At 38.6% G+C, this 22,952-nt stretch overlaps 1 protein-coding gene across 4 annotated transcripts in view; it reads left to right on the top strand.

Annotated features, from left to right (window-relative positions):
• PHKB (phosphorylase kinase regulatory subunit beta) overlaps positions 1 to 22,952 on the top strand; it is a 200,475-nt gene that overhangs the window by 130,398 nt on the left and 47,125 nt on the right. For all 4 annotated transcript variants that reach the window (XM_029200886.1, XM_029200909.1, XM_029200902.1 and 1 more), the window contains 6 exons: positions 12,602 to 12,657; positions 13,171 to 13,264; positions 17,905 to 17,988; positions 18,705 to 18,809; positions 19,951 to 20,033; positions 20,240 to 20,330. In XM_029200886.1, coding sequence (XP_029056719.1) covers positions 12,602 to 12,657; positions 13,171 to 13,264; positions 17,905 to 17,988; positions 18,705 to 18,809; positions 19,951 to 20,033; positions 20,240 to 20,330 — 513 coding nt within the window. The remainder of the gene's footprint in view (positions 1 to 12,601; positions 12,658 to 13,170; positions 13,265 to 17,904; positions 17,989 to 18,704; positions 18,810 to 19,950; positions 20,034 to 20,239; positions 20,331 to 22,952) is intronic.

The raw sequence follows: 22,952 nt of genomic DNA, 5'->3' as shown, positions 1-22,952 counted from the left end.
TAGGTTTACTCTGCTAAGAGCGATGGTAGCGTGTGTCCCCTGCAGTCAGGTCCCCAGTGAGAATCTACACTAGAAACAGTTTGGCCTCAGCCAGTGAACATGGCTCTATATAGTTAAAAGCTCGCTGGATTCTAGAGCTTGCTGGGTTCCTCTGTAACTGTTCGGTCTCTAACCCAGCAGCTATAAATCTTACCACAGGTTCTCCCTTGCACTGTTTAATTAGCCCAGTCTTTTTGTTCTTGAGAAGAGCATCTAGTGCTGAAAGAGAAAGTAGCACAGGTTCTTATACTTTTCTCCCTTCAAAGCCTCTCTTAGGTGGCTTTCACATTGTAATAATTGTACATGTGGCCTGTCCATTCATTTCCACTCATACATGGAGTCGTGCACTTGGCAATTCTCTAGTGTACTGAAAAGTTTACTGTTAAGCTGGTAAGATGAGGCAGTCTGATTTGGTAGAGAGAACACTAGGCCAAGTTAGTACAGAGACCTGGATTCTATTTCTGGGTCTGCCACTAACTTGCTCAGGACCTGGACCATTTCCCTTGCCTGTACCTCAGTCTCCTCATCCATCAAGTGGATTACTGATTTTTATCAAGGAAACACATTTTTCAGACAAAATCTTAGGCAGAATTTCAGCATAAAAAAGAGTTTAAAAGTTGTGCTGCTCTGGCTGAAGTGGAGTCCTCTCATGGACTCCGTCACACCATTTTTTATTACCTACTCCCAGATGATAAAAATGGCCCCTTCTACATCTGGCATTTCAACTCAGACACCAGAGAAATGATCTAGTCTGTGCAGGCATCCAAAGGAGAAAAACCAAAAACAAGTTGTCTTGCTATAACTTGCTTCCTTTTCCCCCTTGATTCTAAATAGCTGGTTTCCATTTGTCTACCACTGGAGACCTTTCATTGGTGGTAACCCAACACCTGAGGTCCTTTGAAATGACATGGAAACCCTGAGAGGGAAATGGCTAGATTTTTGGAACCTATACTCCCCTTCTTCTGCCTCTACCTCCCCTATCTCACCCTCATTTTACCAGTCTTTCTCTATGTTGACCACTCTGTTGTGTTTTTATAAGTTTCTCATCATTTGTTCTTCCTGCTGGTTATGATTAAATCTGTGTGAACACCATGAGTCAGGGTTTCTCCACCTGGGCCCATATAATCATTTTAGCATCGTTTCCAGGAAATAAACAAGACCTTTAGCACAGTCATTTCTTTAAGATAAAAATATAGAAACATTCAGTTACAGCATGTGCTTAGACAGGAGTAAAAACAGTTTAACAAATCAATTTGTTGTGACAAAAGGATGATTAGTATTCTCTTCCAAGATAATTGCAGTCATTGAAAGGACGGCTCTCAAAAACCATTGCCCGATTTATTCATTCAGGCATTTGAAACTGTGTGTCTGAGGCCTGGGAATACTTTTTAAAATTCATTTGTTTTCCTCTTAAATAGAAAGCTTGTATAATCACTAATGCAATGTATAAATACAGGGATCCTAAAGGGCCATTTTCTCCCTGGCCTTCTCTACTCTTAAGCTAAGTTTAGCTTTTTAACCGTGCTGTTGTTGGTATTTCCACTTACCACTTTCCTCTGCATCCCTATTCATTTTCTCCAAGTAGCTGCTTTGGCTTGGTTGGAAATGTCAGAATAAGATGCCAGTGTGTTCCAATCAGTATGTGCCTGTGTTCAAACTGCTGTAGCCTGTTACTTGGCTCTTGCAGGAAAAATACTGTGGATATGGTGTCTCCAGTTGGAATTGAGATGTATAAAGCATCTGCCTGGTTTCTTCAGCTAATGAGTTTTTGCTGAAAACAGAGTGTAATGAAAAAATGCTGGATGTTGGCAGGACCTACTGATGAAGGCTAATGAGCATAAATGAGTTTCTATAAGGCCCCAGAAGCAGAGGCAGAGAATGTTTCAATGCACTGCCCTTGAGGCAAGACCAGCCTTGGGTGGGGTGTGACCCGTTTATTTGTTGGCTTCTTTTTTTCTTTCCTTCTCTCCCTCCTCCTGTGTCCTTCTTTCAGTAAAAGACCTATTCAAGCCAGCCACAGTAGATTATTTTATGCAGCATAGGGCATATTAAAAATAAAGCTACTTAGACCAGAGCTTAATACAATGTCGCAAAAATAAGAATTATGAGTTTTACATACTGTATTCATTATTTAATAGAAGAGGTAATTTTTAAACTTAATTGCCAAGAATTTAAGAAATATATTCTATCAAAAAGGAGATAAGAAAATAGGTGTTTTGTAGACACCACTTGGAGTTGAGCTTTCTTCAGACCTGATGTCAAGTGAATGAAGAGTGACTGTTGGTAGAACACAAAGGTTTTTGCTCACCACTCTGCTCCCTGTGACTGTAACCAACTGTGTGTTGGTTAATTTTATGTGTCAACCTGGCTGGGACATGGAGTGCCCAAATATGTGGTCAAACATTATTCTGGATGAGGGTTAAGATGTTTCTGGATGAGATTAACATTCAGATCAGTAGAGTGAGCAGGTCAGATTGCCCTCCCTAATGTGGGTGGGCCTCATCCCAGGAGGCCTGAGTAGAACAAAGAGGCTGACCCTCCCCCAAGTAAGAGGATTCTCCCTGCCTGATGGCCTTCAAACTGGGATATTGGCTTTTTTCCTGCCTTTGGACTAGAACTAGGTCTTGAGCCTCCTGGCCTTTGGACTAGAACTACACTGTCATCTCTCCTGGGTCTCCAGCTTGCCTACTCACCCTGCAGATTGTGGGACTTGCCAGACTTCGTAATTGCCTGAGTCAGTTCTTTATAGTAAATCTCTTTCTTCTCTTTATACATTCACAAACAAATATGTGTGCTCATGCGTGCGTGGACACACACAAGCACGCACACACACACGCACCCTGTTGGCTCTGTTTCTCTGGAGAACCTGAACTAATACAAACCACAGCAGCAAGCAGCACATAATTCATGCAGTATATACCATGACAGGCACCATACTGACTTCAGACTTAGACATATCTGCAGTCAGGTTTAAGTTCTACCACCGACCTTTGACAAATTGTTTCACCACTCTTCACTTCAGTTTCCTGATCTTTAAAAATGGGAGTTTTTGTGACAGTACATATGGCAGACTTTTTTTTTTTTTTTTTTTTGGCGGTACGCGGGCCTCTCACTGTTGTGGCCTCTCACACTGCAGAGCACAGGCTCCGGACGCGCAGCCTCAGCGCCCATGGCTCACGGACCCAGCCGCTCCGCGGCATGTGGGATTTTCCCGGACCGGGGCACGAACCTGTGTCCCCTGCATCGGCAGGCAGACTCTCAACCACTGCGCCACCAGGGAAGCCCTGGCAGACTCTTGAGATATATTAATTCCTTGACATTCTAAACTGGACGACAAAACCAACGTAATCAATAAAATAATAATATAAATCTTATTACTAGGCTGTCATGTTATTTCCATGAATAAGTTATTAATGAACAGAATCTATACATCTTTCTGTGTGCCATTCTCCTAGAAAAGACCCACATGCTTCCTCTGCCCCCTCCCAAAACACTGCCCCCTCCCAAAATCCCATCTTACTGATCTTTTCTGATAACAATCTTCTAGTGCCCCCACATAAGCCAGTGGTAGTAATGCCTCTGAGTGTTTTCGGTTGAGTGGTTGTTCTACTCTTATAAGCAAAATTAAAACCTGATGTTTAATGGTTCCACGATTTAACTATAACCATGTTCAGAGATTTCAGTTGCAAAAGGCTGACTAGCCTTAAATGATAAAAGATGTGAAAAGATGACATTAATAAGTATGGTACATATACAAAATAAGGGTATACTACGCAGTTAAAACAAAATATGAGGGCATGTTCTGTGTACTAATATATGATATATGATTAAGTGGGAAAAAGTGCTGATAGTATGCTACCTTTTGTCTAAAATACGAGAAAGTAAGATTATAGATTCTTGTTTGCTTTTATAGGCAAAAGGAAACTCTGGAAAGGGGCATAAGTAATCATAGTAATTGCCTGGTTGGTAGGTGGTGGGGTGGATGCATGGGCCACAGGTAGGAGAGAAACTTCACTGAAAACTTTTTCATAATTTAAAAATTTTTGAACCCTATGAATTAATTGTCTATTAAAATTAAATTGAAAAAAAGAACAAGGGGAAGGAAAACCATTAGGGTACATTCACATTTAAATTTCTCTGTATACCCTTTGAAAGTTGTATTATATTGTTTTATTTATAGCTCCCAGCTGAAAATCTCCTAGCCTTGTTACTTTGACCTGATTTGGATAATTTGAAAACTAGAATCTAGACAGGTGTACATGCAGTGTTTTAATTACCACAGTTTTAAATTTTGAGCAAGATGGGTTGCAATATTAATACAGGTAGTGCCCAGCTCACCAGCAAGTTACACTATAAAAGTTTCTCTTCCACCGTTCACTTAAAAATGATTAAGATAAAAAAAAAAAAAAAGATTAAGATAGTAAATTTTATGTTATGTGGGGGTTTTTTTGGTTTTTTTTCGTGGTACGCGGGCCTCTCACTGTTGTGGCCTCTCCCGCTGTGGAGCACAGGCTCTGGACACGCAGGCTCAGCGGCCATGGCTCATGGGCCCAGCCGCTCTGCGGCATGTGGGATCCTCCCGGACTGGGGCACGAACCCACGTCCCCTGCATCGGCAGGTGGACTCCCAACCACTGCGCCACCAGGGAAGCCCATGTTATGTGGTTTTTTTATCTCAATTTAAAAAACTGTTTAAAAACCCAATATGACTTTATTCATTTATAGAAATGATAGTGGTTTTTTGTTCTGTTTTTTTTTTTTAATTTATTTTTGGCTGCATTGGGTCTTCGTTGCTGCGCGCGGGCTTTCTCTCATTGCGGCGAGCGGGGGCTTCTCATTGCGGTGGCTTCTCTTGTTGCGGAGCACGGGCTCTAGGCATGCGGGCTCAGTAGTTGTGGAGCACGGGCTTAGTTGCTTCGCGGCATGTGGGATCTTCCCAGACCAGGGCTCGAACCCGTGTCCCCTGCATTGGCAGGCGGATTCTTAACCACTGCGCCACCAGCAAAGCCCCCAAAATGAAAGTTTTAAATCAGAATATTTTCAACTACACGTTGTTGGTCCTGAATCATGTAGTTTAAATGACTTGTACAATCCTTAATAGCTTATAAAAATATGTATACTTTTAGTTATGATTCTTTCCCTTTGTTAAAAATATCTTGTTCATATTTGCAAATATTTGTCCTTTATGCTCAAGGGAAGATTTGTATGTTGCTAATAAAAATGTAACAATACTTTAAAAAAATATTTTTCTTCCAGACCACCGAATGAGTGCCAACTGCCTTCTTTTGGTATAATGTGCTGTGTACGTGCTAAGTGAGAAAAGAGCATGAGGCATCCGTCAAGGGTGCACTCTGTAATTATACAGACCACTCATAAACATGAAAAAAGCCCTGGCAGAGAGATGGCAAGTGACTCATGCAGACAGCACCTGCTCTCGCTGATAGAGACAGAGACATCTTGGCATCCTGATGTTTGGGGGACTTTATGGAGGAGACTAGGTTGAAAGAGTGGGCCAGGAACTGGATAAGCAGAAAGAAACAGAAAGAAGAGTCCAAGTGTAGGACAGAGGACAGAAACTTGAGATGGACATGATGAACTGCTTTTTATTTTTTTAGTGGAGTGTTCTAAGACAAACAGGGAACTGCAGGTAGAAATGAAGTTGTAAAGATCCTCAGGAAGTTGGGGCTTTATTTGGGAAATACTGGTTTTGGAGTATAAAAGTGATGTCCTAAACATGACAGAAATATGCCTGTTACTCACCTACCCACCCTTCCTCCCATTTCTTCATTCATTCAACAAATATTCTTTCACCACCTCCTTTGTGAAAATCACTGATACAAGAAAATTTCCCTAACCATAAAGTACAGAATATGGGCAAAGGCAAGTGTGAAGCAGAAAGTCCAGAAAGCCTGTAACAGTGATCCAGGATTGCAGTCATGTTACTGGATTGATAAAAGGGCTAATGTTTTTTAAACACTTAAGAGTATTTGCCAAATATTTTATCATTACTCTAAATGGAGTATAACCTTTAAAAATTGTGAAACACTATATTGTACACCTGTAATTTATATAATATTATACATCAACTATACTTCAATTTAAAAAAGCATGTATATTACATTGAAAAAAAAGAGTATATGCCAGACACTGTTAAATGCCTATATATGTTATGTATTATCCTCATAACCCTATAGACACTTTTATTATCCCAATTTACCCATGAAGAAACTGAGGCTTAGAGAGGTTAATTAATATAGTCACACAACAAAGAATAATATAAATATCATTTGTTTAGCAGATTAAAGTTTGTAAATATTTTTATAGGCCCTCTTTTGTTTGATCCTCTGCCTATGTGTTAGGCCTTCTAAATAGCATTATTCTCATTTTATAGATAAGCACAGAAGAACATAGAGAAACTTGCCTAGGCAACATTCATCAGACAGTAAGCACGTACCGTGTGCCAGGCATTCTTCTAGGCAATAGACAAGATAGATCAAGTGCTTGTCCTCTGGGAATTGTTTTCTGGTGGGGATGAATAACAGTGAATATATAAGTAAATAATACCAAATAATTTCTGGAGATGACAAGTACTGTGAAGTAGACAAAATAAGGTAAAGTAATAGAGGGGGGCTGGCCACAGTAGAAAATGAAGGCCTTTCTAAGGAAGTGATGATGGTTGAGACCTGTATAACAAGAGGGCCTCATGCAACAATCTGAAGGGAAAACATTCCAAGCAAGAGTGCAGTAAGTACAGAGGCCCTGAGATAGGAACACAGTTGTCATTTTCAGTGGAGAGAACCCAGTGTGGCTAAAACATGGTGAAGGAGAGGAGAGAGAATGAGAAAGAAGTAGGCTGGAGCTTGATTATGTAGGGACTTGTGGGCTGTGGTAAACAGTTTGGTTCTTATTCTGTGGGCAATAGGAAGACAGTGGAGAGTTTTAAACAGGGTGTTTGTGTGTATGCATGTTGTGGGGGAGGTGACATGGTCTGATTTACACTTTTTTAAAAAACCATCCTTGTTGCTGTTTGCAGGATAGACTGTGTGAATGGTGGGGTAAGACTGAGGTAGGTAGAACAGTTAGTTGACCAAGTGAAAGATCATGGTGACTTTGAGTAGAGTGGTAGTAGCAGAGGAGTTGGAGAAAAGTGGTGTGTTTGAGATGTGCTTTGGAAGTAGAGCCAGTAGGACTTATTGGTGAGTTAGCAGTGCATTAGAGAGTCAGACAGTACACTGTAATGTTTAAGAGACAGATGAGATTGCCCATATTTGGATCCCTACTTTGCCACTTACTAGCTATATGATGTTTAGATAAGTTTTTTAACCACTCTGCACTTCAGTTTTCTCCTTAGTAAATGAGGATAATTGTAGTAACCTACCTAATAGGGGTGTTTTGATCAGTAAATAATATGGCTACACAGTGTTCAATAAGTGTTGTCTTTTTTGTTTGTTTTAACTGTTACTGGTTATGAGGTTTGAAGGAGAAAGAGGAATCAAGGATAACTTACACATTTTTGGCCAGATCAAATGAGTGCACAGTATGGCGTCTTAAAGAGATAAGAAATAGTGGTGTTGGGAAAGCTGGACAGCCTCATGTAAATCAATGAAATTAGAACACTCCCTCACACCAAATACAAAAAATAAAGTCAAAATGTTTTAAAGACGTAAATATAAAACATTACACCATAAAACTCCTAGAAGAGAACATAAGCAAAACATTCTCTGACATAAATCGTAGCAATATTTTCTTAAATCAGTCTCACAAAACAAAAGAAATAAAAGCAAAAATAAACAAATGGGACCTAATCAAACTTGAAAGCTTTTGCACAGCAAAGGAAAGCACAAACAAAACAAAAAGACAACCTATGGAATGCGAGAAAATATTTGCAAACAATGCAACCGACAAGGGGTTAATTTCCAAAATATACAAACAGCTGATACAACTCAATAAAAAAAAATACAAATAGCCCAACCAAAACATGGGCAAAAGGCTGAATAGACATTTCTCCAAAGAAGATATACAGGTGGCCAACAGGCACATGAAAATATGCTCAACTTTGCTATTTATTAGAGAATAACCATCATCAAAAAGTCTACAAATAATAAATGCTGGAGAGGGTGTGAAGAAAAGGGAACCCTCCTACGCTCTTGGTGGGAATGTAAACTGATACAGCCACTATGGAGAACACTATGGAGGTTCCTTAAAAGACTAAAAATAGAGTTACCATATGATCCAGCCAATCTCACTCCTGGGTATGTATTTTGGAAAAGACAAGAATTCTAATTCGAAAAGATGCATGTGCCCCAGTGTTCACTGCAGCACTATTTACAGGAGCCAAGACATGGAAGCAACCTATGTGTCCATCAACAGACGAATGGATAAAGAAGATGTGGTACCTATATACAATGGAACATTACTCAGCCATAAAAACATTGTAATATTGCAATTTGCAGCAACATGGATAGACCTAGAGAATAGCATACTAAGTGACGTACGTCAGACAGAGAAAGAGAAATATTATATGATATCATTTATATGTGGAATCTAAAAAATTATACAAATGACTCTATGTACAAAACAGAAGCAGACTCACAGACAGAAAACAAACTTAACGGTTACCAAAGGAGGAAGAGAGAGTGGAGCGATAAATTAGGAGTATGGGATTAACAGATACAAACCACTATACATAAAATAGATAAGCAAAAAGATTTACTGTACAGCACAGGGAACTATATTCAATATCTTGTAAAGACCTATAATGGAAAATAATAAATATATATATATATATGTATAACTGAATCACTTTGTGATACACCTGAAGCTAACACAATATTGTAAATCAACTATACTTCAATTAAAAAATAAAATTTAGGGCTTCCCTGGTGGCGCAGTGGTTGAGAGTCCGCCTGCTGATGCAGGGGACAGGGGTTTGTGCCCCAGTCCGGGAAGATCCCACATGCCGCGGAGCGGCTGGGCCCGTGAGCCAATGGCCGCTGGGCCTGCGCGTCCGGAGCCTGTGCTCCGCAACAGGAGAGGCCACAACAGTGAGAGGCCCGCGTACCGCAAAAAAAAAAAAAAAATAAAGAAAAAAATAAAATTTAAAAAAGAGAGATAAGACATACTTTAAGGGTGAGTGAATTTAAGGATGGAAATCAGTAGTTCAGTTTTGTCCATGATAAGTTTAAGGCTCCTATTAGATAACCAGGATCATGGGAGAGGAAGTGACAAGAACGGAACTTGTTTTGTGGGTATTTCACTTCTAAAACTTGCCCTCTTTCCACTCTTTGAGAGGCAGAGTAAGTGAGTGATTATGAGCACAGACTCTGCAGTCAGACTGCCTGAATCTGAATTCTAGCTCTGCTATTTACTAGCTTTATGACCTTGGATTAGTTACTTAAACTTTCTGTGCCTCATTTTTGTTACCTGTAAAATGGGGATGATGGTTTGTTAAAGCACTTAGATCAGTGCCTCCTCACACACAGAATGTACGATGTTCTGTAAAGTGATTGTTGCTATTGTTGTTACTTTTCAATCCTGAATGTTGCTATAGAAATGAAATGAGAAGAAGATTCAAGCAAGGTATTTTATGAAGGAAGGATTAACAGGATTTTGGTGACAAATTGGATATTGAGGGTAAAAGAGAGGAGTCAAAGGTGGTTCAGAGGTTCTGAGCTAGAGTGAGTCTATTTGAGGTAGAGGTAGGGTTGATAAGGAGTTGAGTTTTAGACCTATTAACTTTGAAACTAGCCAAAAGAAAATATCCAGAAAGCAGTTAAAAATGTGGGAACTAGATAGAACTCAAGAGAAAGTTCAAGACTAGAAATATAGATATGGAATCATCTGCTTAGAAGTGATAATGAAAGATACCAGAGTGAATGAGTTTGGTAAGAGAGAAGGAGAAAGAAGTGGGATGAATAGAAGAACAAGGACTTAAAGGGTAAGGATTTCCATCTCAAAGGCAAAGCAGGATAGATGGCAGAGTACAGAGCTAACAGAGACAAGGAAAGTAAGGAAATAGTGGTAGTCTATGTTTGAGAAATAAAGGGAGGGAAAACTGGGAAGGTGGTAAGTCATCTGAGGATTTCTTTGAAAAGATGTTTGGAATTATTTGGTGAAGAACTAGTCATAAAAATGGGGTAGTGGATGGCCCTAATGTCTTAGAATGGTGGAAGCCATTCTAGGGCAACGTAGATGTTACAGCAAATCTCAACAAGGAAGAGAAAGCAGCTGCCCTAGGATAGGTGTGAAAACTGTAAGTACGGCTGCAGGAAATATTCGTGCCCTTTATTGTTACTATGTTTCAAATACTGTACTTGGCACTTTGTTCTCCCTGAATCCTCAGGATTCTCCGAAATATTGGAAACCACCTAAATGTTATCAAAATAAACATGGCTTGAATAAATTATGGCACATCCATATAATGTAATGTCTTTCAGCCATTTTTTTTTAAACCAGGTAGATCTATACTGGCAAAGGAAGATATCAGTGGGATACTTTTCTGTGATAATAAACACGTTTGAAAACTTATCTATTTATTGCAATAGACTAAACTCAAGGATGGGCACTGGGTTGTATTCATCTTGTAATATCAGAGTCTAGTGTGGATTCTTGTATGTCTTAACTATTGGTCAAATGAATAAGTGCATACATGCTTATAAAATGGAGAGCACTAGTACCACACCGGGCTTGAGTATGTGTGTGTGTGTGTGTGTGTGCGCGTGTGTACTTTGTGAACCTAAAAGCAGAAAATATTATAATATTATTAAGGAAAATACCATTCAGAAATAGAAGTTATTACTTATTATTAGGCAGTTTTCAGAGAGACTTCATTGGTTTAGACAGTAATTTTGGAGGTTTGAAGAAAATTATGAAAATAGAGAAAAGATAGTTCCAACTTTGTCAGTGAAAGGAAGAAAATTATTGGGGTGGGACCGGCCACGCACAATTCTTTCTGTGGGTGGAAATGGGGTGAAGCGTCCCGCTTGGGCTGGTGTTAAAGGCCTGAGCTCATTATGGTAGATGGTTTGTGAACTGGAACTTTCCTAAATGCTGACTTTTCAAATGAAAGAGTTCTTCACCCATCGAATAGTCTCCTACTCAGATGCTCACTATGATTCAACATGTGTAATGGGCATTTTAGATCTGAGTGCTCAGTCATACAAATAGAAACAACATTGTCTTAAACAGGCCTGTGATTCAAAAAGAAGAAACCAGTTTACCAATTAGGATCTGTAAGCTGCCTTATTTATTGTTAGTGGAATAACATCTGCATTCTAATATATGTATTCACTTGCTTTTTATTTAAAAACTCTAATTGCCCTGAAGATTATAGATAATGGCCCACTCTAAGGTTACTTCTTTTGATGAATGGGAGATTTCATCCACGAAAAATGAAGCTTAATGTTTTCATTTGTTAGAAATCTTGACGAGACTCTGAATAATTACTTTTTCTCATCCTTTTGAGTAACATCAACTTTTAAAGTCTTTATCAAATAAAAATAGAATTTATAGCATTTTTAATGTCTATTTATTTCTGTGAGGTTGTTCCATCATATTTTTCCTCATATATTCATTTAAATCACATTGAAGACTGCCTGAAATGGCATTTTCACGATAAGTCTGGGAACCATCCTTTGTATGTTACTTACTGCTGATATATGTATTCTGGTATTTCTTGCCTTCTATCATACATAAATTCTACTGGCATATTGAATACCATAAAGAGGAACTGCCTGATAGTAAATCAAATGTTTTACAGCATACTATTGGGAACGTTGGATTCATTACTATGAAGAAATTATATTTGATCACAATTTTCAGAGCTTCCTAATATTGTAATTTATTGGTGCTTCTTAATGTTATGTGTTAGTTATATACAAGCTCAAAATTGGATTCATTTTAGCTATGCATAATATATGCTATAGTGAATCTTTTCCACACACACAAAAAGTAGCAGATATCCAACACTATGTTTGATTAGAACTATTGAGCCCAACAGCTTGTATTTAACTAACATGGTGGTAATTATATAGTCAACTGGGTAGTTCATTCTCTACCGTAGAAGCTATATATTAGAATAAAGCTATTTTGATGTATCAGGTGCCAAAGGAAAATTGGCTAACAAGAAAGGGAATAGCTTTATGTGGTGAAGATGTAAAATGAACAGTTTTAGCTCACAGTCATTTTTTTAGAGAATACGTTAAGTTAGGTTTTTATTTTTAGTTCCCACTCTTCCCTTCATAGTTAAATGACGGAAAATGACTCTCGGTCCCCAAACTACTCTTATGCATCGTTCAAAATAGCCCTGACAGACTAGCCCCTCCAGTAGTGGTGAGATTTATGGCTTTCCATTCCTTGGTGTTCCATTACTCTGTCTACACCATCAAATTGATTAGTAGGCAGTGGAGAGCAAGGAAAGCGAGGCAACTGCTTAGAGCCAGCTGGGGTCCATCATCTTAATGAACTGCTCAGAGACGGTTAATATTGTCCTTGATTCTCATTATAGTTGATGATGACCAGATCTTTTAAAATGTTTCCCCCCCCTCCCTTATTCTGTATTACAGGGCCCACTGGAAAATGATTTGGTTGTTTATGTAGCGCTCATAGCAGAAAGCCAACGGTATGAAATCCAGATGGGTGGCGTGTTCTTTTGAGGGGGAGGGAAGGGGATTGATTGCTTTAGGCTTATAATATTGAGTGTGGTGGTAGAAATTAACTTCATAGACCCGTTCACAGGGTTTCAAGGATGTCACTAATGTCACTTTAAGTGCCAGAATAACATTCTTTTCATGTTTAAAAATAATTTTGTTTTAGTTGGTGTTAATATTAATTAAAGTCTGTGACCAGTGCCAGTGTTGCCTGGTGTGTAGTTTTGAGAAATTAATGCAAACAGATTATGGGGATCCCCCAAGTTAGTGCTTACCTCTCTGGCAGCCCCCAAAGCTCACAGCTGATGCTTTGTGAAGAACCCAAGAGGGCTCTGGATTCCAGTGCAGGTGACATATTGCTGACATTAACAAATGAATAATGTGCTCCAAACTAGCATAGTCTTTCCCCTTTTCTCCTCCTCCTTCACCATTGTCCATATAAATGCATTACTGAAAATGTCTCTTTTTTTCCCTGTGTTTTTTAGCCTTCAAGTTTTCCTCAACACATATGGTATTCAGACTCAAACTCCTCAACAGGTAGAACCCATTCAGATCTGGGCCCAGCAGGAGCTCGTGAAAGTAAGTGATTCTGCTTCTTTACTGTCTCCTTTATGTAGGTACTAGAGCATGATGATTAGACTTAGTTTATAGTCAAGAAGCATATTTAAAAATCCAATTCTGAGATAGGGTCATTGATCCAAAGTCTTTCTGATTACGCTGAGAGACCCACTTTATCAGACACTGTTACTGAAACACAACTGCGTTGTGTGTGTGCGTTATATTCATAGGTCTTGTTGATTTCTGCTCCTTGCTAAAGTCTATTACAAACCTGGACTGACCACTTAAATAACAAATCAGCCTTAATTTTAGTAGTGGTGTATAAAATTAACCTTTACATTTGATTTATTTTCCCTTTTATTAACTATTAAAGAAATCTTCTCACCTAAATATTGTTGGTAATAACTACTTCCCTTTTTCTCTTGCCTTACTATTTGGAGTCTGAAGTAATTCCTACCCTCTTTGGTTTGCTGGGTCTCAAAATAATTATAAAGTGACATCTGAATTTATATTTGATGCAGTTACATACCTATTAGATTGGATTAAAAGATGACTTTTGAGGCCTTTTGTATGCACTGCCCTGCAGCATATGCCTGAGTTTAGGAATATTACTGCTCATTAGGGATGGGAAATTGTTGATCTCCACTAATTATTTTTAAACCACTGTTTTTATTTGGTAATCATTAAAAACAGTACAGGAATGGGACTTCCCTGGTGGTCCAGTGGTTGGGACTTTGCACTTCCAATGCAGGGGGCGCAGGTTTGATCCCTGGTCTTGGGGACTAAGATCCAGTATGCCGCCTGGCCAAAAAAAAAAACAGTACAGGAACAAAGTCCGCAGTGTTTGGTGGAAATGTTTAGAATAGTCTCTCTCAAGTGATCAAGACTGAGTCAGTTAAGCTGATAAAAATGTTTTTGATTAAAACCTTGATGTTACAACAAAGAATAAAAGCTCAGAGAAGTGAGGTGCACATTGCAGGGAAAATGCAAGGCCCCAGAGTTGTTGCTAATCAGACTGGACTTCATGCATTGGCAACAAAACCAGAACCTGGGTGTTAGGTCACCCAGAGCACCAGCTCTTCAAAAGTCCTTAACAAATTAGAGCTCTTTTCTCCCCCTCGATTAAAGAGACATGGCTAAAAATGCAAGGAACCCTGGAGTAGGTAACACTTTAAAATCACACTACGAAGTAAACGATGGAAAGCTAGGTTTCATGGTAGAAGAGGCTAAATGAGGCCAAGAGGGAAGTAAGGATCCACAAGGCAAGGAGAGGAGGCTGTATGGAAGGGCAGAAAATCTAAGGTTGTAACACTGTGCACTTATCATTCAGGTGCAGGCTGTATTTGCTGATACACTTTTATGGCCTCTCACTGAAAGCTCCAGAGAATGGTAACAAAGGTTATTATTCTTTGATAAACATGCTCTCAAAACAAATTAACCTGAATCTGTATCTTCAGGCCTAATGTATATTAGCACCTCTTTCTGGTAGCATCTGTACTCTACCAGACAACATGCAATCAAGATTTAAGAGACCAACATGGCTCCAAATAACTTGAATATGGCATTTTATTCATTCATTCATCGTAACACCTGTTCTGTGCAGAGTACTGTGTGGAGCACACAGATAAAATGACTCTGTCCCTGTTCTCAGTCAGTGACCTCTGGGTCTGTTGGGATGACAGAAAAAATAGTTAATGACAATCCACTTTGATCGGTGCTATGATAGATGTTAGTACAAGGTGCTGAGGAGTCACAGAGGTGGTAGGAAGCATTCTGTTACAAAGAGAAGACTTATAACAGGTCCTGACTTATTTTATACTTTGTTGTTTTAAAGATGGCATTAATGCATGATTTACAATTTGGGTGTGTGTTGTGGCTAAAAAGACAGATTTGTGACCAGGAGCCCAGCTTCTCTGTGCACGTGTCAGGATGGAAAATTCTCTGTGGCTACAGCCTCTGTGTTTCAAGTTAGCTGCATTTTGGGATTCACCCTCTAAGATATACTGCCGACTACATTGTTTCTTATAGTCTACCTTTTAAAAGTGAAAATGTTCCCTCAAATCTTAGTTAATACACATATCCTTATGCCAGTGGCTGCTTATTCTCTTCTGAGAAGTTGCACCCTCCTTCAGCCCACTGAAGAGGGTGTGAGGGCAGACAGCTGAGGGTAAGGCTTTCACTGTGTGTGGTTAATGTTTCATAATGTGGTAACTGTGGTTTGATTTGCCTCATGGGAGATCTGAATACACTGCAGATGTAGAATGAAGTATTTCTGTACTTCCAGGTGGTTTGGTCCCTGCTATGTGTTTCAGAGCATTAAATGGTGTGAATGTGTACAGTGTAGGGACGGTATTATCTGTACCCTAGAATTCAGTGAGCATTCTGCATCTGATTACTTAATTGTCATAGACCTTCTCTACCATGGTTCAGAAAGTTAAGGAAAATGCTTTTACTGTAATAGAGTAGTATTTAAAGATTTCCTTTAAATCTGCCTAGATCAGTACATTTTAACTTGTGCGTGGTTGATTAATATAATCATTTGCCTAAAAGAAGAAATCTAAAGTAGTTTAGACATAAATATTAATTTAAGGGAAAGTGGTCTCCATCTAGTGCTGTGCACTGTAGTTTCAGTGTAGCTATACAATGCTATATAATGCTTACAGAGTACTTTCTATAGCCAGTGGACTTTGTCTAAAACCACTGCTGTTCCAGAATTAATATTCACAGCACATGTGGCTCAGGAGGACATTCACTTGCTCCCTCATTCATCCATCGAGTATTTCCTGAGCACCAGCTGTATGCCAGACACAGTGCCAACTCAGGGGGTGCTATTTTCTAGGAACATTCAATGCAGAAGGAGAAGGAGACAGCTAACTCTGACATACATGTGTGCACCATGGCAGAATGAACAGAGAGCTCTGGTGATGACATTAATTTTGTATACGTTGAGGTTGATATTTGAAATCAGTTCAAATGATAATCAGTAGATTGTGTAGAGACAGTTGGTTTGATTTTCCATTAGGTTAGATTTCTACCTCTCATCAGATACAAAAATAAATTCCAGACAGATTAAAGATTTAAATCTTTTTAATGATTTACATATAAAATCACTAAAAAAAAATAGGAGAACAGTTTACAACTGTTGTGAGGGGAAGTCCATTCTTAGAGTAACACTAGTGCCAAAAAGCGATTAAGGAAGTGATTGACAGATTTAACTAAATATAATTGAAGGTAGCATAAACAACCTGGCACATCAAAGGTGCTTGTGAAATTTCCTAGCAGAAAAATGTTTAGATTGAAATACCAAATGCTGAAGTGATGTTTGAACTACTATGCAGTCATTCTCACATTTCATAACAACATTGAAGATGAGCAAATTGAGTAAAATATTTGATAAAACGGCAATATTCTTAACATACCAAGATCTTTTACAAATGAAAAAGAATGACAAATGCCCAGTAGACAGGGGAAAAAAGGAAAAAGTGCATAGAACATACAAATAGCTATTAAGTATATGGGAAAATGGTCCACCACAAAATATTTGAATACAGTTGTTTAAAACTAAAATGAAATGTCATTGTGACTCAAGAGAATGACAAAAATGGCCTATGCACATTTAATGTCGAAGTAATTGGTCCATTATTTCTGGAGGGTGACCAACCTGGCAGTATGTTTGAAAGAGAATGTATATTCTCTTTGATTCATCAAGTCTAAGAAATTATCCTGAAGAAGTAATCGTATACTGTCCAAAGTTGGTTACAGAATTGGTTTTGAAATAACTAAAAATTGGGAGCTACCTTCATCAGGGGATCCATGTTAAATAGAGTAAGGAGACTTCTTGATTGGATTAAGTGCTCGGCTCTGGCACTAATTAACCCCTAGTTCATTCCAAGTTTATCTGTTTTTACTTTGTAGAAAAACAATATTAAGTTTAAAAAAATGGAACACCAGATTATATAGTATATGAACCCATTTATGTAAATATATATACATGTATGTGTGTATGTGATATGGGTATTTATCTATGCACTGTTAAAAATCTATAGCCCTATCTTATGCTTCTGGTGTTTCTTAGGAATCACACAATAAATTACACTCCTTTTAACACATACCAAAGTGAAATAGTTGTTGCCTAAGGGGTTACGAGAGTAACAGGACCATTCACTTGTAGCATGTGGATTAAATTTTTCATAAAATTCATATAATTGGAAAAATCAGTAAAGACATTTCCATGTTGGTGGGAAATACTTGAAGGTGGGAATCTGGTCGAAGTTATGTGGCCCTGTTTTTTAAAACTTTAAAGAGCCAAAATTTTTATCACAGAAGAAGCATTTGTTTCTCTGTGTGCTTGTATGAATCAGATAGAGCCATGCATGTTATAAATTCATGACATGACAGTGTAAGAACAATGTCAAATTTTAGAATGTTGCTAAATGGATCTGCAAAAGTTTTGCTCTCAAATCTCCCAGTGCCCCAAAATCTAAGTTGATGTCATTAGCTGGCTTGTTTTCCTACAAGTACATTGAATAAAGTTTCCCTGGCCTCTTTTTCTCTGGAGAAATCAGAAATAAGCAGGACATTAGTCGAGGGGGGAAAAGGGGGCAAAAAAGGAAAAGCATGAATTTTTGTCTGGCTCTGATTTACACATTTGTGTCTTACAGGCTTATTTCCATCTGGGGATCAATGAAAAATTAGGACTCTGCGGAAGGCCAGATAGGCCCATTGGCTGCCTCGGTACATCAAAGGTACTCATGAAATTTCCTTGTAGAGCAGTGTTCAGATTGTAATACCACAGACGGGAATGATGTTTGACCTGCTATGCATCCATTCTCACATTTCATCATATACTTGGGCTAATTATCTGAATTATTATTTTCTACAAGTAAATATCAATAATTAGTTTGGGGGCTTCCCTGGTGGTGCAGTGGTTGAGAGTCCGCCTGCCGATGCAGGGGACACGGGTTTGTGCCCTGGTCCGGAAAGATCCCACATGTCGCGGAGTGGCTGGGCCTGTGAGCCATGGCCACTGAGCCTGCGCGTCCTGAGCCTGTGCTCCGCAACGGGAGAGGCCACAACAGTGAGAGGCCCGCGTACCGCCAAAAAAAAAAAAAAAAATTAGTTTTGTGTGATACCACGAACTCTTCTAAAAATAGATAAGCATCTCACTGCTCTATTGTTTCTGAGTCTTGTAAGATACTTGATTATAGTAGTATTTACTCAAATGGAGGCTTTTTCCCTTATAGTAGAGGCGGACTACTTTATTAGCATACTGAGTCAATCAAGAAGCTGTACCTTCTTAATATTATGTAGATTTTATAAGATTATTTTGTTTGCTTATTCAGAATTAAACATCAGTTTTAATTTTTATTAAGACTTATAGTACTGTACCTTTGCCTTTGGTCTGTTTTATTTATTTGTTTGTTTATATTTTTTTCTTTTTTAAAAAATTTATCCTTTACAGATTTATCGCATTCTAGGAAAGACTGTGGTTTGTTACCCTATCATCTTTGATCTAAGTGATTTCTACATGTCTCAAGATGTTTTACTGCTGATAGATGACATAAAGGTAGCTTCAGAACACCTTTTAATTGAAATGGGATGACTTTGTTTCTAGTGATTTCTATCGTATGTTGGTAAATTAAGTGCTCCTGGGTCTATGATACTGGGTTAATACAGTATCAAATATGAAAGTAAAACAACATCTGCATAGCTTTGGGGAGTTAAATTACTTGCAGCATTAGAATAATAGATGTATTCTGTTTTATATAAAGTTGTATGACTTTACTTGTCTACCTTCTACAAATGGAACTAAAGGGTATATACTGTGGTTGTAAAAGCAGAGGGGGAACTGTTTTGGAAACGATGTTCATACGATAGTAAGTTTATCCCTTTTTGAACAAAAGTTGAGTTACCAAAATGATTTTATTTATGAAGAATTTCAAGTAAAACCTCACCTAACTCATTATACCCACTCAGTTAAAATCTCCTCCACTCCCTTTTCCATTTACAGAGTAGAAAAGCTTAGGGTCATGGCCCAGAGCATGAAGTCTGGAGCCAGGTTTCATTTGTTAAAATCTTGACTCTACTGTTTACCAGCTCTGTGATCTTGGGCAAGTTAGTTAACTTCTCTGTGTAACTGAATAGGGCTGTCCTGAGGATTAGGAGTTCATATACGCAAAGCCCTCAGAATGGTGCCTGGCACGTAGTGGAGTGTTAATGTATGTCTTTGATGGGATGATGATGATGACGATGGTAGTAGAAACTGAGTCAAATAAAGAACTCTTCATGTTTCCAATGGTCCGTATAGATTCACCCCAACCTCTTCTACCGGCTGTAATATAAATCTACAGTAACGTGGAGTGAGAATTAATCTTCTGGATGATAACCCTGGGTTGATTTTCCTTCCCTGGGACCATTCTCGAACTGTATTTATTAGGCCTCAAAAAGGGGGGGGGGGACGGTGCAGCCTTAAAACATGTGTGATCTGACTATTTTTAAGAACGAAGTTTAAAATCAAAATGGTTTCTAGCTTAACTTGTATGTATTAGAACATTTCTACCCCTAAGTAGTCTATCTTATCCAGGGTTTGATTGTGAATTATCTTGATATAGAATAGTTTTGTTGGCTCTTTGCCACTAATGGTTAAGCATCCTGATGAGCTCAGATACTGTGCCATTACATCCTGCCTCATTCTTATGTTTTAATAGAATGCACTACAGTTTATTAAGCAATACTGGAAAATGCATGGACATCCACTTTTCCTTGTTCTCATCCGGGAAGACAATATAAGGTAGGTGGATGAAAGAGTTGAGGTGCATGCATCTCATCACCATTAACAGTGTGAACTCTTTGGAAGCAGGGCCTCCTTGTATTTTTATATCCATCTCAGTGTGTGACAGAGTGTTTTGCGTGTGTAAAGGGTACTTAGTACTAGATAATTAATTTCTCATTCTGTTGTTAATATGCACATTTTGTTTATCTGTTTATATTTTTCAGAGGTAGCCGATTCAATCCCATATTAGATATGCTGGCAGCTTTTAAGAACGGAGTGGTTGGAGGAGTCAAAGTTCACGTTGATCGTCTACAGGTAGTCTTCTGAATTTCAGTGTTTCTGTTTCCAGCACAATTAGTCCACAGATACAGCTATGTTTCTTAATTATATTCTGTGGAAGGTTTTTGTCTGAAGGTTTTATTCTCTGTCTACCTTCCCGTTCCTATTGCCATCACCCCATTTATCTGATCCCTCCAATCTGATGCTTGAGCAATTGCAGTGGTTTCCCACCGGAATTTCAGACTTTAAGAGATCATCTCTGACCTCAGTTTTGCATTTGAGGAAGGTGGGGTCCAGAGTGGTGAAGTGACCTGCTGCATAAGCTCAGGTTCTTTGACTCCCTGGTCCAGTGCTCTGTTCCCTACCACACAGTGACATCCAACCTGGAGATAATCCTTGTTCCATTCAGAATTTTACAGCATTATTTTCATAGCTCCTAAATAACAGAAGCCCTTTGTGGTTCCCTATAACCATAGCAGCCTCTCTGCCCACAATGATCTCCTACTAAACATTCTTTCTGCTTCAGCCAATACAGATTACTTACTGTGTTCTCAAATTTGTGAGGTTCTGCCCCTTTCTGCTCACTCCATTTCCTCTGCCTGGAGTAGCTTTCCTTCTTTCAACATCACTGGGCTTTGAAGTCTTACCAAACCAGACCAGTTCTGCAGAATCACTCAGACCAGAAATGATACTTTTCTTTTTTAATATCCTTTTATGACCTTTAACATAAACTATTCAAATTGTAGTCCATTATTGACTTATTTCCTTTAAAAAGTTGTGATCATTCCATAGTCTTTTATGTAGTAGATACTCAGTATTGAGCAAGAAAGAGGAAAATTTATAAAGAGGGACCTGTGTAGGTAATGTGGTAAATGGCATGTTTACATAATCATTCACTGGTGCCTGTATTGGCTTGGCCAAAAAGTTCATTCGGGTTTTTCCATAAGATTACAGGAACAAACTTTTTGGCCAACCTAATATTTTGCATACTTGATTGATTTTTACCTAAGTTTTTATCTTTTCCCCTTATTTTTTATTGTTTTGTCTTTTTGTAATGCTTTGTGGGGCAGTTTCTTTGTTATTTATCATGTAGCTCCTCTGTTGAGTTTTGTGTTTTGCTGTCATGTTTTTAATTTTCCCTTTCTTGCTATCTTGTCCTTTCTTTCCTGGGTATTATATATTGTCTTATCCTTCTGAGAACATTAACTAGAGAGCTTTGGAAATTTTTCCTTTCTACATTATCTCTTTCAGGGTTTTTTTCTCTGTTTTGGGGGGCTCAATCTTTCATGTTAGAGACATTTGTCAGATGTCTGGTAATCTTTAGCTATCCCTTCATTTTTAAGAGTGAAAGAATAAAAACTTCATTGGAAGCTGTGTGTTTGGGAAAAAGGATCGTTGTTATGATGAATTTACTTGTAAGGTAGTCTGGTGGCAAAGGCCCTTTTTGCTGGGGAAAACCCAGGTGCCAATATCTGGAGATTTTTCTCTCCTCTGCTCTTCAGTTTCCCCAGAAAATAAACATCTAGCCTTCTGCTTGAAGGTCATACATTTTGCTTCCATGTCCTGAGAGCAGGGGAGGGGAGCCAGGGATTTTGCACTGTGCTGTATATTATCAGAAACATCTCTCATTGGGACAGCTGTTTCACAAGTTGTCTCTCTCTACCGATGCAGATTCAGAAGACAATAAAATAGTACATTATCAAATTGTCCAGGATACTTACAACAGCACAGATTATTTTCACGTACACAGCACAAGTGGCTTAATTCTGACAGTACAGAGGCTGGACCACAAGTTCGTGCAACACTGCACTTTGAAAGTCAGAGCAACGGATAATAACTTCCCATCACTAAGCAGCGAAGTCTTTGTTTATATCTACAACATGGACTAAAATGACAGCTCTCCAATTTTTAATCAGCTCATTTATGAGTCTTTCACTTAATGCATTGTTTAATCTTTATTTATTTATTTATTTTTACATCTTTACTGGAGTATAATTGCTTTACAATGGTGTGTTAGTTTCTGCTTTATAACAAAGTGAATCAGTTATACATATACATATGTTCCCATATCTCTTCCCTCTTAGGTCTCCCTCCCTCCCACCCTCCCTATCCAACCCCTCTAGGTGGTCACAAAGCACCAAGCTGATCTCCCTGGGCTATGCGGCTGCTGCCCACTAGGTATCTGTTTTATGTTTGGTAGTGTATATATGTCCATGCCACCCTCTCACTTTGTCACAGCTTACCCTTCCCCCTCCCCAGATCCTCAAGTCCATTCTCTAGTAGGTCTGTATCTTTATTCCTGTCTTACCCCTAGGTTCTTCATGACATTTTTTTTTCTTAGATTCCATATATATGTGTTAGCATACGGTATTTGTTTTTCTCTTTCTGACTTACTTCACTCTGTATGACAGACTCTAGGTCCATCCACCTCACTACAAATAACTCAATTTCGTTTCTTTTTATGACTAATATTCCATTGTATATATGTGCCACATCTTCTTTATCCATTCATCTGTTGATGGACACTTAGGTTGTTTCCATGTCCTGGCTATTGTAAATAGAGCTGCAATGGAGATTTTGGTACATGACTCTTTTTGAATTATGGTTTTCTCAGGGTATATGCCCAGTAGTGGGATTGCTGGGTCATATGGTAGTTCT

This window comes from Monodon monoceros, unplaced genomic scaffold (assembly GCF_005190385.1).
Source record: "Monodon monoceros isolate NGI ecotype Baffin Bay Population unplaced genomic scaffold, NGI_Narwhal_1 Super_Scaffold_10, whole genome shotgun sequence".
In the NCBI taxonomy this organism is placed as follows: Eukaryota; Metazoa; Chordata; class Mammalia; order Artiodactyla; family Monodontidae; genus Monodon; species Monodon monoceros.
The sequence above is the reverse complement of the archived record's forward strand: the minus strand, read 5'-3'. Positions and strand labels throughout refer to the sequence as shown.